The sequence below is a fragment of the Nannobrachium achirus genome (assembly GCF_963921795.1).
Source record: "Nannobrachium achirus genome assembly, chromosome: 4".
Lineage (NCBI taxonomy): Eukaryota > Metazoa > Chordata > Actinopteri > Myctophiformes > Myctophidae > Nannobrachium > Nannobrachium achirus.
In genome coordinates this window covers 66,573,208-66,589,830 of record NC_137813.1, presented here as the reverse complement: position 1 = coordinate 66,589,830, position 16,623 = coordinate 66,573,208, and the positions used below count along the sequence as shown (strand labels likewise).

Genomic DNA, 16,623 nt, shown 5'->3' with positions numbered 1-16,623 from the left:
TCCTGTGGAAATAAGCCTCGGCTTTCTAGGATCTCCTTTTAGTTGACCTTGTACCAGTGATTTGTACTGTCATGAAACTGTACTTTTTTCTATTGCAAACTTCTAATAAATTCTTCAATCAATCAATCAATAGCCTTTCAGTGGTTCCCAGACTTTTATCTCAAGACTGAAAAGAGAAATGAGTTTGCCCGGAACCCAAACTAGTGAAAATAGGCAAGCTCACCACGTTTGTGCCGCATTGTCGAGCTTGTAGATTTACAATTGTCCCTACTTCTTAATTTCTGAAACATTTGTTCTAATTTATGGCATTTATTTTAATAGCCCAGTAAACACAAGCCGTCATTTAGCCCAATGGTTATGTTTAGCCCTCATTTGAACCGTCTATCGTCAGTCTGTCTATAGACCGATTGTAGCTGATTACATTTAATCCATTATTCCATACTTGTTGATTAAAAAAACAGCTTTAATATCCACACCTGGTTTTCAAATATTGGACTAAAGTAATTTTAAGAACCAATTTCACTATATAGTCTAGTTGAGTTGTAGCCGTCATCTGAACGCTTCCATAATAACGATATATTACCGTTCAGGACAAACGTGTGTTAGACCATCTTTTTTTTAAATACATTTTTATCAAGTTGTTCATTATCGGATGCTAACAGTATCTCCCGGTTTTACCTTAATAGTTGATTGCATCCACTGAGCAGTTTCTGGCCATTGCACATCTTATAGCCGTCTAAAAGACGTGCTGGTCAATACCTTTGAAAAATTCTAAAAGTGTATTAAATAATTGCATAATGCCGTGGTACGCTGCTCATGACAGCATACTATTACTTCTCTGAGTTACATAATTCATTCTGACACCAACAGCCACAAACACACAAGACTGCATGTCACCCCCACCATACGATAATGATTAAATAAAATCGTTTTATAGCTATGCATCAATATAAAGTTAGTTTGTGTTGTCAAACAAATGCACCGACCTCAAACGAACAGCGGGAAGCGATATGTCAACTACTAATAGCTGCTGGAACCCCTTTGAATCACAAGCTGCCGTGGTCGAGCGGTTAGCGCGCAGGTTTCAAGTACAGTAGATCCTGAGTTCGAACCCCGTCGACTCCCAGTGTCAAATAATAACAGTGCAAGAAATCATCACAAATACGATCAGCTGCGGTGGTACGGGTAGCGGGGTAGGATACGGAAAAATGATTTTAAATCCTGCTGGCTGCCATCATTTTCACTAAATTTTCACTACTTTCGGCGGCCGCTAGGGGCCGCTAAAGGCGTTTAAATGACGGTGATACAATGGCTTGGCTTGGCATAGACGGTGAAAAAACTTTAACATTTAAACTCGTCACAGACTGGATCTAGCTATACGTCCGGTTTAGGCGAAGACGTCATCTGAACGCGATTTAACCCCCAAATTGCTTAGTGGGAGGCTATTTCTTTAATTTCATTATGGAGATTATTGAGAAAAAATGATTGAATATAGTTTTTAATTAATTAAATGTGTTGCTTTTTGGGAATGTTTTTTGAAAATGTTTTGAAATAATAGTGATTAAAAAAAATCAATAAATAAGGGACCCATAAAAATGTTTCGGAAACACGGAGATATACATTTTTTTATTTGGTCTCCAGCCCCGCCCGCCGGCGGCAGGGCAGCAGGCCATTCGCCGGCCGTTGTTGAATCGAGCGCCCCCTCGTCGCAGTGTTTTTGTTGTTGTCCTCATCGACAGTGTAGAGACGGTGTGTGTGTGTGTGTGTGTGTGTGTGTGTGTGTGTGTGTGTGTGTGTGTGTGTGTGTGTGCGTGCGTGCGTGCGTGTGCGCGCGCGTGTGTTATTGTTATTGTTGTTGTCGATGATGATGGTGGTGATGATGATGATCCGATCACAGCGTTGACATTAGCAGCGGATGGACAGGGATGCACATGACTAAAAAGTACCTTTTATCTTCTCTTCTACAGCACGATCACGTTCAGAAACAAGCACTACTAAAGTAGACATGTTAGCTAGAGCTGGGGTTAGCCAGCAGCTATCGCAGGCTAACTTAATAACAATATGTAGGCTACTAAATGATGATGGCTGCAGCTGTCGATTTGTCTTAAATAGTGCTCATTCCGTCGATTACTTTTTTCGATTATTGTATTAATCGAGAATGTGTGTGTGTTTTAACATATATTTTTGTTATTTTATGCATCAACGTAAAAGTTGCATTGATTAAAAAATATATATAGGCTACTGCTACTGCATTGATTTGTCTGATTAACTCATAAGCAGTATTTTATATGGTGGCATGCATACATTGTCTATGCCTACAAGATCACACCATGGCATCTTATTATCAAGGCGTAGTGAGGTTATTACAGATAGACGTGCTATTATACTATTACACTAAAGCTATATGCTATTTTTAAACAATTATTTTTTTGTTCATTGGATTTCGATTGATTGAATACTTTATTAACAGTTTGCAACAACACCAACAAAAGCTCAGAGGTACAGACTCATGCAAAAGGATGCTAAAAGCATAACCCAAGATAGCACTATATTTCCAAAGGGGTCCATGTGTGTATGTGTATTCAAAACATAATTCGTTATTGAATCGTTTTTTTGTTAGTAACAACTGTTTAATAACGTTTTAGAATAGTAATGATGAGGATGACATTCATAAGCAGGGTCGATGCTGTGCCTTGTTTGTGATGTTAGTTTATCTGGGCTGGCCCATTGTGTTGGTGTCAGCTGACCAGCCTAGCTGCCAGTGGCGTCAGTTCAGCAAAAGATAAGGTATGGCAACATGACTGGTGGAAGGCGCCAGTCATACCTTAGCAACAGGCATGATGCATTTATTTTAAGAAGTACATTTCATAATTTTCCCCCTGTTGCCAAGGTATAGCAGCTGCCATACATTGCTATACCCAATTGACGCCTCTGGCCTAGCTGCATGCTTGTTGTCACCTCACATAAACTTTGTTGTTCCTCCTAGTGACCAGTGTGTTGCCATGTCTGCTTATTATAAGCGTACATTTCTCTCTCTCTCTCTGTAACGCTTGAAAATAATAGTAGGTTGGGTGGGGGGGCTGGGCGGGCTTCATTCTATAAAGCGTAGTTGCTTATTTGGGTATTTTTCCTAAATGTAGTTTAAACGACGGTTTCTCAAACAATTCCCCTCAATTAATAAGGAGAGTAGCGTCAAAAGTAACGCTTTTTACATTGTCCTTCACAGACTACTTGAAATTCACTAGTCATCTTTTGTTATAAGAAACATATGTGCCATAATTAGTAATACCACTCATAAGATTTCAGTCACACAGCATTGCTTTACAGACAGTTACTCAATTGAATTGAATATTTGTGTTTCTAAATGCCTCCTCCTCCATATCACTTAATTAAAGAAAAACACATTATTTGATAACTTTCTATCATGACCCTACAGTCACCACTCGCCCTTATAGCGTTTGACTTGTAATTGTTACTTAATCATGTTTTATATACAGTATTTCATTGCAATTATGTAAATATTAATTCAGTTTTGATTTTTTTCAAATGTATGCCTATACTGCATAGTAACACATTGCTACAATTGACCCCGGTCGGGCAGCCATATCCCATATCCTAGCTAGAAACATCTAGATAGATTAGCAATCTAATTTGTGACCAATAACATAGCATAGAGATACAATTCATCCAAGTTCAAATTTGATCAAAACGCTTTGATCGCAGAGAAACACCTTTTTTCACAGCGACACTGGGCCGTGACTGTCGGCCACGATTCGAATTTTCCATTTACTTGTGAAAGTAAACACCCCGGTCTACATCCGGATCTAGTGAATTTCCACAACGAGGCTTTCGGGGCTCTTCAAAATAAAGCGCAGTGAATGGCGTCACACTGTCTGGATGATTAGAAAAAGAATGGCACTAGAAGTGTTAATAACCAGCTTATAGCGTTAAACTAATCTTTCTATTTTATTTTATCTGTATTTATTTTTTTCTTTCAGGACAAGAAACACAATGAAGCCACCGTCACAGAGTCAGTCATCTCCCGTAAGTATTTTAATGTCTCTTTCTGGAACAGCTTATACACAAATGTACCAAATTAACTGAGTAAAGCCCTTTGCACACAGGCGCGTTTATCCGTACGGATAAAACGGACAATTTCACTTTTTAAAAAGAAAACAATGATTCTCTACGACCTCATGCACACCGGATCCGAATTGGCCGTGCGACGAGTGGCTGCGGCCGTGCGTGTTTTTCTCGATCGAACCCAGTTCGATTTGTGCGTCTTGTCGCATGCGTTAAAAACTCATGACTCCTTTTATGACTCCTTTTGGGATCCGCAGCGCCGATTCCGCACAGCCTTGCACACCAAATCCAGTGCGTTTTATTCATGCAGCAAACGAAAAAAAACGCAGCTGTCCTGTGTGCAAAGGGCTTAAGGCTTCATTCAAGCTCACAATGCGATGCGTTGTGATCTTGCAGATCTGCTATTTCCAGTACTTTTTGAAGTGTGTTTGAAACTATAATAACATTTCTCAACATGGAAACGATTATGACCATTATGCAAAATGATTGCGATTACATCACATAATTGTGATTAGACAATTATTTAATAATTGTGACAGCCCTAGCCATAGGAGACCTTGTATCTGAACTGTACTGTCCTGTGCTTTTCCTACGCAAACGGCTAATAAAGTATTAGTAATAGTAATCAAACAATCAATCAAAAACAACAACAACCAGACTCTTTCTGTCTAAGGCGCCGTACAGACATCTGCGTCACGCATCATCATCTTATCGTCTGAGAATGGCCACTGGGGGCGCCGTACTAATGCATTCTCAATGCAAGGTTGTTTGGTGTTTTGTCGTTGCCGTGTCTCTTCAAGAGCGTACAGGCTGCGGTTGAGCTAGAGACACGGCAACAACAAAAAACCAAACAACCTTCCATTGACAATGCATTAGTGCGGCGCCCCCAGTGGCCATTCTCAGACGATAAGATGATGATGCGTGACGCACATGTGTGAGCGCGGCCATAGTGATTCTCAACCCTATTCATTTCAAGGACCGACTTTTTTCATTTTCATGAATGCCCCTACTTGATCACACTGTAGCAGGGCTAAGCAACCTTAGGCACGGGTGCCAACATTGGCACAGGGGAGGGTGATCACCGGCACACTGGCAGAAGTGTGAGAGAGAACGTGGTCAATTAAATGAAGTTAGCTCATTTATAGCAAATAACATCTTGCACAAAATTCGACATTCATTAAAACTCTGAACTCTGACTGGGGAGGGAGTCAGGGAGATAGGTGGATTATTGCTCTGGGTCTACTGACCGTTATAACAATGTCCTGCCAAATTGTGCCAATCAAAATATGTCAAAATATGTGTCATTAAAATGTATGTTGACATTGATTGAAGACTTTATTGTCAGTTTGCATAGAAAAAGGTACAGTTTCATGACGGTACAGTTCACTGGTGCAAGGTCAACTAAAAGGAGATCCTAGGAAAGCACTTGGCTTATTTACACAGGAAACCATTGAAGTATCTCATATAACATTGAATGACAGACAGATAGAACACAGTACTATGCAGTAGATATAGTAAAAAAAAAAAAGTAGATAAAAATAAAATAAACAGTGCAAAAAAATATATACAGTAGGTAAATACAAAGAAGGGTCAGGGGAGGCTGGGCTAGGTTTGTTATTGCCAGTTGCGAATGGCTGCCGCCTGTAAGTGGTTTTTCAGGGCGATTTTAAAGGATGCTAGGGAACTTTAAGGCCTTCGGTAGGGCGTTCCACATTTTGGTTGTATAGCAGAAGAACGAGTTTGACCCTTTGTTTGAGTTGACTTTGGGTTTGAACGTGATCTCTGGCGCTGCCTCTGGTGTTGTAGTTGTGGACGTCCTTAACGTTTATAAAGTATTTAGGCACACTTAAGCCTCGATCAGAGTCTGCGGTGAAGAGCTATATCCACCGCAAATTTTAGGTGGAAAGCTTTCCACCTCAAGTCAGAAAATAAGTGAAGGCCATCATAGTCAGTCACGGTGAAGTCCTATTCACCGTGACTGACTGGGTCAGGTCGACCAATCAGTGAACGGGGTGAAGAGCCTATCTGTCTGAAAGTAAAAACAGAGAGATGTGTCAGGACTCGCGGTGGAAAGCTCTTCACCGCGAGGAATGACGTAACGTAGTTTCATGACTCAAAAAGACTACACGACTCTGATCGAGGCTTTACACTCTAGAAAATAAAAACATGGCACTTCATTTCAAAAAAGGTTGCTGACCCCTGCACTCCAGCGTCACATGTCTACTGCTTTAACTATTGAAAAATAGCAGATCTACAAGCTCGCAGCGCGGCACCGAGTGCCGCGCTGCGAGCTTGTAGATCTGCTATTTTTGAAAAATCATGATTTTTCTTTGCAAGTCTTTGGATATATCTACTTTAAAAGCTTAGTCCATTATTATTGACATTATTTCCACCAAAACATGTACTTTTGTAATAGCATACATTTCTAAATTGTGTCGGTCGAGTGCAAAGAGACACCATTGGAGTTCTTTGTTGTCAGGGTGTATGGAAGTCAGAATTAGTACGCCACGGGGGGTGTAAACGATGTGTTTCTTTTTGTTTTGTTGTTTAAGGTCAAGGTTCAGAGCTAGTGTGTCATTTGAGAGCCTGACCTTGGTGCTCGTTGTGTTGTCTTTGCCCTGCAGGTGTTTGAGGGCGTCTACAGCAATGCCCGCATGCTTCATTTTCTCACTGCGGTCGTGGTGAGTCCTGTTACACGCACGCACGCACGCATGCACGCACGCACGCACGCACGCACGCACGCACGCACACACACACACACACACACACACACACACACACACACACATGCTTTGTGTATCGCAGGGGTCTTATACAGGGGGTCCTCGCCTCCTCGGAGTAACTGGGAGGGGGGGGGGGGGGGGCTGCACGTGCACAGTGGCGTCAGTCCAGAAAAAGCTACGGTATGGCAACATGACTGGTGTCTTGCACGCGCGCGAAGGCGCACGATACATTTATTTTAAGAAGTACATTTTATTTTCCCCCCGTTTCTACGGCTGGATATGGCAGCCTGGAACGGTTGTTCAAGTGCAGCTAAACTTGGCATGTTAGTAAACGTTAGCCTCGCAACAGACAGACTCTCCCAGGGGAGAGTCTGGGAGTCCTCCGTAGACAATGCATTACGCAATGACGTAGTTACTCACTTTGACTGACAGGTCCAGTCAGTAGTCATCAGCGCATCAAAACATCGTCGGGAGAACATCAAATACGTCTTTTCCAGACAGAAAAGGTGCAAACTGTTGTTCGTTTTTAAGTTATGAGATGCCGTTGATTTCAGATAAAACTTCGCTTAATGCAGCTTTTATTTGCGTTTTGTGAACTCGCATCGGACATGGGGTCCGCCATGTTTGTTGTCAAAATGCGAGAGCTGTAGCAGCCGCTCGACCAATCAGGAGCGGTGTGAGGCGGGTTCGCTTGAAATGCATCCTTTTGATTGGAAATTAGAAAAAAATTGCTAATAAAGAGGCTCAATGGGAGGGACACCAGACCGAGAAAGGAAGCACATTGGTGATGACGTAGCTCGGGATGGCTTGCGAGGCTAAGTAAACGTGCCACAATTAACACTAATGTTAAAGTGACCATTTTGTTAAATTTTGCATTTGTAGTTATTTTACTGTAATTTAACAACATAATAACCAGAACAGATAGACAAAGAGACATTCATGGATTTATATTTAAAATTAACTTTTATTTTCCCCCCTGGACCCAGGGTATGGCAGCTGCATACCCCTGCCATACCCAATTGACGCCCCTGGGGCTGCCAAATCGCTGTGTGACAGGCTCTTTATTACATTAACCACTTGAACTCTAGCATCCCTATTCTCATTCTGAGGAAAACTTTAGACAAAAATAGCAGATCCACAAGCTCACAGATCGGCTATTTTCGGCAAAGAGGTTTGCTGTGGAGTTCCAATTTTCAGTAGTTTTACTTCTACGCTACTACATCTAAGAGGCACATGTTGTACATTTACTCCACTGCATTTATTTGAAAACTTTAGTTACCAGTTTTTGATTATTATCACAAAACATTACCCTCTTCAGCCCTATACATTTCAGCCTTTTGAAAATAGCCAATCTACAAGCTCACAATGCGTCGCTATCTGACGCATTGTGAGCTTGTAGATCTGCTATTTCCAAAGGTAATTTTATGCATTTTATACATTTGAAAACTTGATTACCGGTACTTTTACTTTTGATACTTTTAACTACATTTTGATACCAACACCTTTGTGCTTTTATTCAAGTGAAATGTAATTCTGAATTCTGAATGTTTACTTGTAGAGTATTTCTACATTGCAGTGTTGATACTGTAGTACAGGGGTTCCCAAACTTTTTTTGTCTCCCATAAATATTTATTTTCCAGCTCCTTATATTTATAGCATATCGTCGTTGTCGGGTGGAAACCTTGTACGTCAGAAACCGTTTTGTATTTATCATCTATAAAATGTACTAGACTAGTGAAAACAGCTGATCTACAAGCACACATCGCGAGGCGTTGTGTGCTTGTAGATCGGCTGTTTTCACTAGTTTTGTGCGACAGTCTTGTATGATGAAGCAGGGCTTTGCTTTACCAAAAGACGTACACATTTGAAACTTGGAGATACGAGGTTTCTGTCCGACAGTGACGATATTTTAGTGATTATGTTGCGAGGAAAACGTTGAGATAATAGCCATTTTGGTTAGAACTGACTGAAAATAACTTTGTACTTCAAGTTTAAAATGATACTAAATATTTTTTCAAGTGTCCAAATAAATTCCAAATATTATCAAATGATCTCGAGGCACCCCTGGACTGCCGTCACGGCACCCCAGGGTGCTCCGTCACCCACTTTGAAAACCCCTGCTGTAGTACTTTCTTTCCCGCCACGTGTCATTGTGTTTGTTTTGCAGGGTTCCACCTGTGACGTGCAGGTGAAGAACGGCACAGTGTACGAGGGCATCTTCAAGACACTAAGCTCACAGGTAAACGCACGGGTCGAAGTTCTCAGTCGTGGGATGGGACGATAATCTATATTATTGTTTATCGTGATAAAAAAACACTCTAACAATAACAATAATAATTGTCTCCACCAGCCGAAGGCTGAGGGAGAGTATGTTTTCCCCTCCGTCCGTCCGTCCGTCCGTCCGTGCGTCCGTGCGTGCGTCCGTGCGTCCTCGCAGTTTGTGAACAGCTAATCTCAGTCACCGTTGGCCCGATCGCTGCCAAACTGAGCACACACACTCCCTGGATGCCAATCTAGAACCTCTGCCCCACATTTTTCAAATCAGCCTCATGGTGGCGCTATAACAGGCCGATTTGTGTGGCCTGTTGGAGACCTGTAGTTTATTATGAAATTATCCTCCGTCATGCACTGTGATCAATTCCCTTTTTTTTTTTTTTTTTTTTTGCTGAGCTGCATATATCCGGTACCCTCTATAATTGGTAAAACAGACCTGGAAATAACGTTCTTGATATAGTCTTTTTCTTTCTTACCAAATCTCTTTGCCAGAAAAAGCTTGATCTAGATCTGCTGTTTTTGGCAAATGTTCCGCTCCATTCCGATAATGGATGTTGGGGTCACAATAATCGTGACATGAAATTTCCACATCGAGTTATGCCTGCTGCGCCAAGCCGCCAACATTTGCCCGTGTGCGTATTACGTCTGTCCGTATCATTATCGCATCAGTGGTAGGGCATTCACCAAATATTCGAATATTCGTTGTTCACCGAAGTTGAATATTCACGCTTTTTTTTGTCAATGCCCCTGGTGGATACATTTGTTAAAGCTCTATACCAGAGGTTCTCAAACCTTTTTAGTCTGTGACCCCCAAAATAAACATATTTGAACAGGGGACCCCCACCCTGACAAGCACTTGGAATTGTTCTTCAGATAAATATTGTGAAAATAGCAGATCTACATGCTCACAACGCCTCGCAACACGAGGCGTTGTGAGCATGTAGATCGGCTATTTTTAATGTTCGCCTCTTGCTTACTTAATATTTGACAGTTTGGCCAGTCCTGTCGAATATTCGACTATTCAAATACTTTGAGGTCGAATAATTCGAATACTAAAAATCACTATTTGTGAATGCTCGTATTTATTTTGTTTCTCTTTTTTGCAGTGCGACCTGGCCGTGGACGCCGTCCACAAGTGTAGCGACGGCGTGGCGGCGGCGGGCGAGGGAGAAGGAGAGGGGGGAGGGGGAGGGGGAGGAGAGGAAGGGGGAGGGGGCGTGTCCCCAGAGTCCCCGCCCCCCAAGATGGAGGAGATCACAGACACCATGGTGTTCAGCCCCGCCGACCTGGTCACCATGACCTGCCGTGACGTGGACCTCAACTATGCCACCAGAGGTACCCTAGTGTTCACATTTAAAACCCTTTCAGAACGGGTACACATTATTCTGTATCATTAATTTATGCTTTAACTATTAAAAAATAGCAGATATACAAGCTCACAGCGCGGCACCGAGTGCCACGCTGCGAGCTTGTAGATCTGCTATTTTTGAAAAATCTTGAAAATTCGAATTTTGACCCGATTCTATAAGTGTCTTTTGAATCCTTCTAAAGCCCTTTGCACACAGAATAGTTGCGTTTTTTTCGTTTGCTGCATGAATTAAAACGCATTGGATTTGGTGTGCAAGGCTGTGCGGAATCGGCGCTGCGGATCCCAAAAGGAGTCATAAAAGGAGTGATGAGTTTTTTACCGCATGCGACAAGATGCACGAATCGAACTGGGTCGAGAAAAAACGCACTGCCGCAGCCACTCGTCGCACGGCTAATTCGGATCCGGTGTGCATGAGTTCGTAGAGAATCATTGTTTTCTTTTTAAAAAAGGAAATAGTCCGTTTTATCCGTGCGGATAAACGCTCCTGTCTGCAAAGGGCTAAAGACTTTTTGAAAAACCTATGTTTCTATGTCAGCAATCTGGTCAGCCATCATCAAAGAAAAGGTCCTTTTCACTTAACTGGAGCTCAGTTAGTCTGTTCTTGAGAGACTACTATGTCAGTGGTTCTCAAACCTTTTCATGTGAAGGACCCCCAAAATGATATGAATTTTTCCACGGGCCCCTATCTCAAAATATTTAGTTCCAGGGACCACCCTGAAGCAAAATTTGAGTTACAAACGTTCGCTTTGAAAATATTCAAAGATTTGACTTTTTCAAAAATAGCAGATCTACAAGCTCGCAGCGCGGCACGCGGTGCCGCACTGTGAGCTTGTATATCTGCAATTTTTCACTGGTTAAAGCATTCAATAATTCTAGGCCTAAATGGGTTAAGACCCCAGGTCCATTCTGCAAAACAAATAAATAAATACATAAACCACTTTAGCTCTATTAACCTGGCTATTTGAAAATAGCCGATCTACAACATCTAGCTCTATCTAGCTCTATGTCCACCAAAGCATGTACGTTTCTTCATGAAATGTTTCTCGAGCCGATCGCATTCATTTCTAAATTGCATCGGTCGAGTGCAAAGAGACACCATTGAAGTCAGCATTTCTTACGCCATTTCTTACGGGCAGTGGTTCTCAACCTGTGGGTCGGGATCCCCAGGGGGGGTCCCAAATTAAATTGGGGGGTCTACATGCTCACAACGCCTCGCAAAGCGAGGCGAGCATGTAGATCTGCTATTTTCACAATAGTACCGTGTTATACACAATGTCATTTGTGCTGATTATTTTGGGGGTCGCGGCCTGAAAAGGTTGAGAACCACTGCCTAAAAAAATATTTGAAATGTTTTTTGAAAAACCTACGTTGCTATGATCAGTGGCGCTCGAACCTTTTCATGTCGAGGACCCCTAGAATGATATGTGTTTGACCGCGGACCTCCATCTCAAAATATTTACCCAGAGAAAGAGAGATTTTTGTTACAAATGTTCGCTTAAAAAAATATGTGTTCTAAGATTTGCACGGATTTTCACGATCGTTCAAAAATAGCTGATCTACAAGCTCATAGCGTGGGCGCAATTTTGACAAAAATGTCCACCTCCAGCCAGCATGGCGATGACCAGGCATGTGCACACATATACATCAAAGGGGGCTTGAGCCCCTGCCTTTTTACCCATCTGTAAAAAGTGCCCTCTCCAGAGCATGAATGCAGTTTTTACTATGGTGAAAGAAATGCAAATGCTCTCTTTCCATGCTATAGGCAGCATTCACAAAGATTGCCTTGTCCAAACTCTCCTGAACTTGAATGCAGCATCTTATGTTGAAATAATTGCCCTCTGTGTAGAAATCCATGCAGTACGCTACATCTCCAGTATTGAATTGATTATGCTTAGTTCATTGTGGTATCAAGCACCTAAAATAGACCTCCAAGCTCACTACGTGTCACGCTGCGACGCGTTGTGAGCTTGGAAGTCTGCTTTTGCGCTGCGACGCGTTGTGAGCTTGGAGGTCTGCTATTTTCGATATTTTCACCAAAAGGCCCTTTTAGGAATTTCAGGCCCTGCCTCTCTAACATTCTCTGCACGTCCCTGTCGATGACCTCTGAAAAATTACAAGACTCGCCATTTCCGTTTATTCCCCTGTTTGTATGAAGTGGGTGGACGCCTTCTTTAGTAGACAGGAATCAGGTTGGAGTCTGTTAGTTCCAATGGAAGAGTGAACGTGAACACAGCTTCTGAACCATTCTTTAGCTTCATGCTCACTGAACTAAATATTACACCCCATCGTCACAAACCACACAATCTTCCCAAGATTTTCTCATTCTAAAATGGCTTTTGTCAGAGAGACAAAATCAGGAGAATATCTACTTTGTTATTGATCTTTCTCTCTCCCAGCAAAACATTCTTGTGGGATCTAGTACAAGTACGGTAAATATGGGTAGGGATGGAGCCTTTCCTATTGTATTCAGCAGATTTTTGGGCTCCGTTGCACGTGGCGCGTGCCAGTTGTGTGCGCGGGGGTTCCGGTTCACGGCCGCCGAAAGTCTTTTCTTTCACGCGGAGAAGAAAAAAGTACAACCACGATGATCCCTGTGTACAGTACTTGAGTACATTTGCTTGGTTGCTTTATCCCACTGTTTACATCCCTATTGTGTGTGTGTGTGTGTGTGTGTGTGTGTGTGTGTGTGTGTGTGTGTGTGTGTGTGTGTGTGTGTGTGTGTGTGTGTGTGTGTGTGTGTGTGTGTGTGTGTGTGTGTGTGTGTGTGTGTGTGTGTGTGTGTGTGTGTGCGTGCGTGGGTGTGCGCGTAGACTCGTTCACAGACACGGCCATCAGCTCGTCGCGGGTCAACGGCGAGCACAGAGAGAAGGTGCTGCAGCGCTGGGACGCTGGGGACAGCAACGGAGAGAGCTACGAGCTGGAGGCTGACGCAGTGAGTGCCATAGTTTTGCCATAACTAAGTAAGGGATAACATCTCGCTCAGCGGTGATTATCCAGTGATAGGAGCCTGACAGGTTGATATGCCACTGACGTGATAGCGGAGGTGGCATATCAACCTATTAGAGTTCTCAACAGGCCTGAAAATTAAGGCCCGGCCCTAACTGGGCCCTAACTGGGCAGGCCCGAGGCCCTACCCGGCCCTACTAGTTAGCATACATCTTAGGCCCTACCCGGCCCGAAAACGTCGTGTCGGGTCGGGTATGGTCGGGTCTATCATATACTAATAGTAATAAAATAATAAAAACAAATATTTTATTTTTTCATTCAGCCCATTCAGCCCTACCCGGCCCGACTAATTAGCTTACATTTTAGCAGAATTTGAGATCTCTAGCTCCTATCACTCGATAATCACCGCTGAGAGAGATGTTATCCCGCTTATTACCCGGCTACTCAATACAGTTAATAATTTGACTCAAAACTAAAAACAAAACAAAGTATTTCCATGTTTACAGACTGCTGAAAGTGGTCCACAAGTTTTGCGCTGGGCGTCCCTCCCCCATCGCTTGACCAATCAGAATCAATGTGTGATTAATGTAGATTTGCTGCCACAGCTTTTTCCTATTGTATCTACCTGATTTTCGGGGGCTCCGTGCACGGCCACTGTACGTCTATTCTTTCACACGGAGAAGAAAAACTACAACCGCAATGATCTGTGCGTAAGTTATGGTCCATAGAAAACAGGCCGTCAAACTGTCCGGGTTACAACCTCTGTCTCAGTGATTCCATTGATACAGTGATACATTGTTAGCTTGTAGAGCTGTGATTTTCATCACGTGACGCCTTCACTCGAGTCAGTCTTGGGGCAGCCTCATTATTGCACAACTGCTTTTATTGAAATTAGTTCATATTACCTTTCATCAAAGTAACTAAGTACATTTACTTAAGTACTGTACTTAAGTACAGTTTTGAGGTATTTGTACTTTACTTGAGTATTTCCAGTTTAGTACTTTACTCTCGGATCCAAATATTGTACTTTTACTCCACTACAATTATTTGAAAACTTTAGTTACTAGTTACTTTGCAGATATAAATGATTATATTATAAAACATACATTAATGCACTTTAGCCCTATTCTATAACGTGGCTATTTGAAAATAGCCGATCTACAAGCTCACAACGCGTCACATCGCGACGCGTTGTGAGCTTATAGATCTGCTATTTTCAAACATTTTGTACTTTTGCTTTTGGTACTTTAACTACATTTTGATGCCAATACTTTCAGACTTTTACTCAAGTACATTTTGAATTCTGGACTTTTTCCAAGTACTTTTTCAGTATTTCTGCATTGCTGTATTGATACTTTTACTTAAAGGAGTAGTTCACCACTTTTCGACCTGTCTTCATTATAATAGGTCCTCATAATGTTCATAATAAAATAGCACAATTTATTTCTGTTCAGTCTGGGTCTCATAGGAGAGCTGTCAAATCCTTCTACCGGTGACATCATCGTTTGACAAAAAAATAAGAAATAATTTTTTTTGAAAAAAAAAGAAAAAGATTTTTATTATCACGAGAACAATGGCTTCCACTTTAACATTGTGGCTTTCTATTCTATTTTCAGAATAGAAAGCCTGCAGTTTCTATTAGCTTGCAATATTTCCCATTGATGATGTCACCGGTAGAAGGATTTGACCCACCCACAGCTCTCCTATGAGACCCAAACTGAGTAGAAAACATTTTGATTTTATCATGAACATTAGGACCTATTATATGAAGGTAGGTTGAAAAGTGGTGGAGTGCCCCTTTAAGTATAAAATGTGAGTACTTTTTACAACACTGCCTCTCATGTTGCAGCACACATATGACATCTTCTGGTAATTGTTTGTATTGCACCATTTGATTGCTGTAGGCGTGGAAATGGGGTAAAATACTTCTGAAAAGTTATGGAAAAGTTTTGAAAATGCATTGTTAAAAATGTGTGGTAACCATGCTCATAATGTCATTTACTTTACCTGCTCTCTGCTCCCCCTGCAGGCCAACGGCTGGGACGCCAACAAGATGTTCAAGTCCCACGAGGAGACGTAAGGCGTCAAGTCCACCTACGACTCCAGTCTCTCCATGTACACGTGAGTTCGGCCTCCCGTGGACCCGTAAGGGTCCATTTGGTTCCATTTATACTAGGGTATTCACGAATAGTGATTTTTAGTTTTCGAATTATTCGACCTCAAAGTATTCGAATAGTTGAATATTCGACAGGACTGGCCAAACTGTCAAATATTAAGTAAGCAAGAGGCGAACATTGTGAAAATAGCCGATCTACATGCTCACAACGCGTGAACTTGTTGTGTTGTGAACTTGGGGGTCCAAGTTCACATATGTTTATTTTGGGGGTCACGGCCTAAAAAGGCTCATTCTTATGACTTCCTATCTCGCCAGCTTTATAAACTATATATATTTTTAAAGAGAAAATAAATAAAAAAGAAAAATCAAACCTCGGTTCGAAGTGAAGCGCTGAACTTTTATTCTATGTGTTCTAGAGCTATGAACTCTGTGATCTATACATTCTTTATATTCTGAATGAATGAATGATTTTATCTGGAGGGCCGAATTGTCATGTGAAGCTTGACCAATCCTCAATGTATCCAATCAGCAGACCAAGACGGACACTACACACATATTCTGGACGTACGGGACAGATAAAACCTGTTCATTCTGTACTGAAATGACCATATATGGACATGGGACACACATTTTGTTTTTGATAAAACCTGTTCATTCTGGACTGAAATGACCATATATGGACATGGGATGGGACACACAAAACCACTCCTTGGAAACGGCTTTCACCGCTTCAATAAAAATAAGCGAATATTCGACGACGGTGAACAACGTCGAATAGTGACTTTGATATTCGAATATTCGAATATTTGGTGAATGCCCTAATTTATACACTGTCACAGACCTGTGAAGCCCCTATCATAGTAGATGTGCTGTGACTGGCCACTTTGAGTGGCAGCATGCTTTCCAAACTTCCGCCAATACTTTTTTTACAGGTCGTGCCAATGAACTGCAGCAGCCGATGAGCTATCTAGCTTTTTTATATCTATGGTTCCGCATACGTCACAAGTTGCCAAGTGGTCGACAAGGCAGCAAGCTCTGGCCAATCATAGGCCTTGAGGGACTTGAGTCTATTTAGCACTGTTGTGGTGGTATTGTGCAGGATATGTCTCTGG

At 42.0% G+C, this 16,623-nt stretch overlaps 1 protein-coding gene across 1 annotated transcript in view; it reads left to right on the top strand.

Annotated features, from left to right (window-relative positions):
- Positions 1-16,623, top strand: part of LOC308283138 (ataxin-2-like protein) — a 39,911-nt gene that overhangs the window by 20,589 nt on the left and 2,699 nt on the right. Inside the window, exons 3-9 of the mRNA XM_080723519.1 lie at positions 3,999-4,044; positions 6,708-6,764; positions 8,974-9,045; positions 10,187-10,262; positions 10,308-10,415; positions 13,260-13,381; positions 15,425-15,516. Of these exons, the coding sequence (XP_080579645.1) occupies positions 3,999-4,044; positions 6,708-6,764; positions 8,974-9,045; positions 10,187-10,262; positions 10,308-10,415; positions 13,260-13,381; positions 15,425-15,475 (532 nt within the window). The 3' untranslated portion in view covers positions 15,476-15,516. The remainder of the gene's footprint in view (positions 1-3,998; positions 4,045-6,707; positions 6,765-8,973; positions 9,046-10,186; positions 10,263-10,307; positions 10,416-13,259; positions 13,382-15,424; positions 15,517-16,623) is intronic.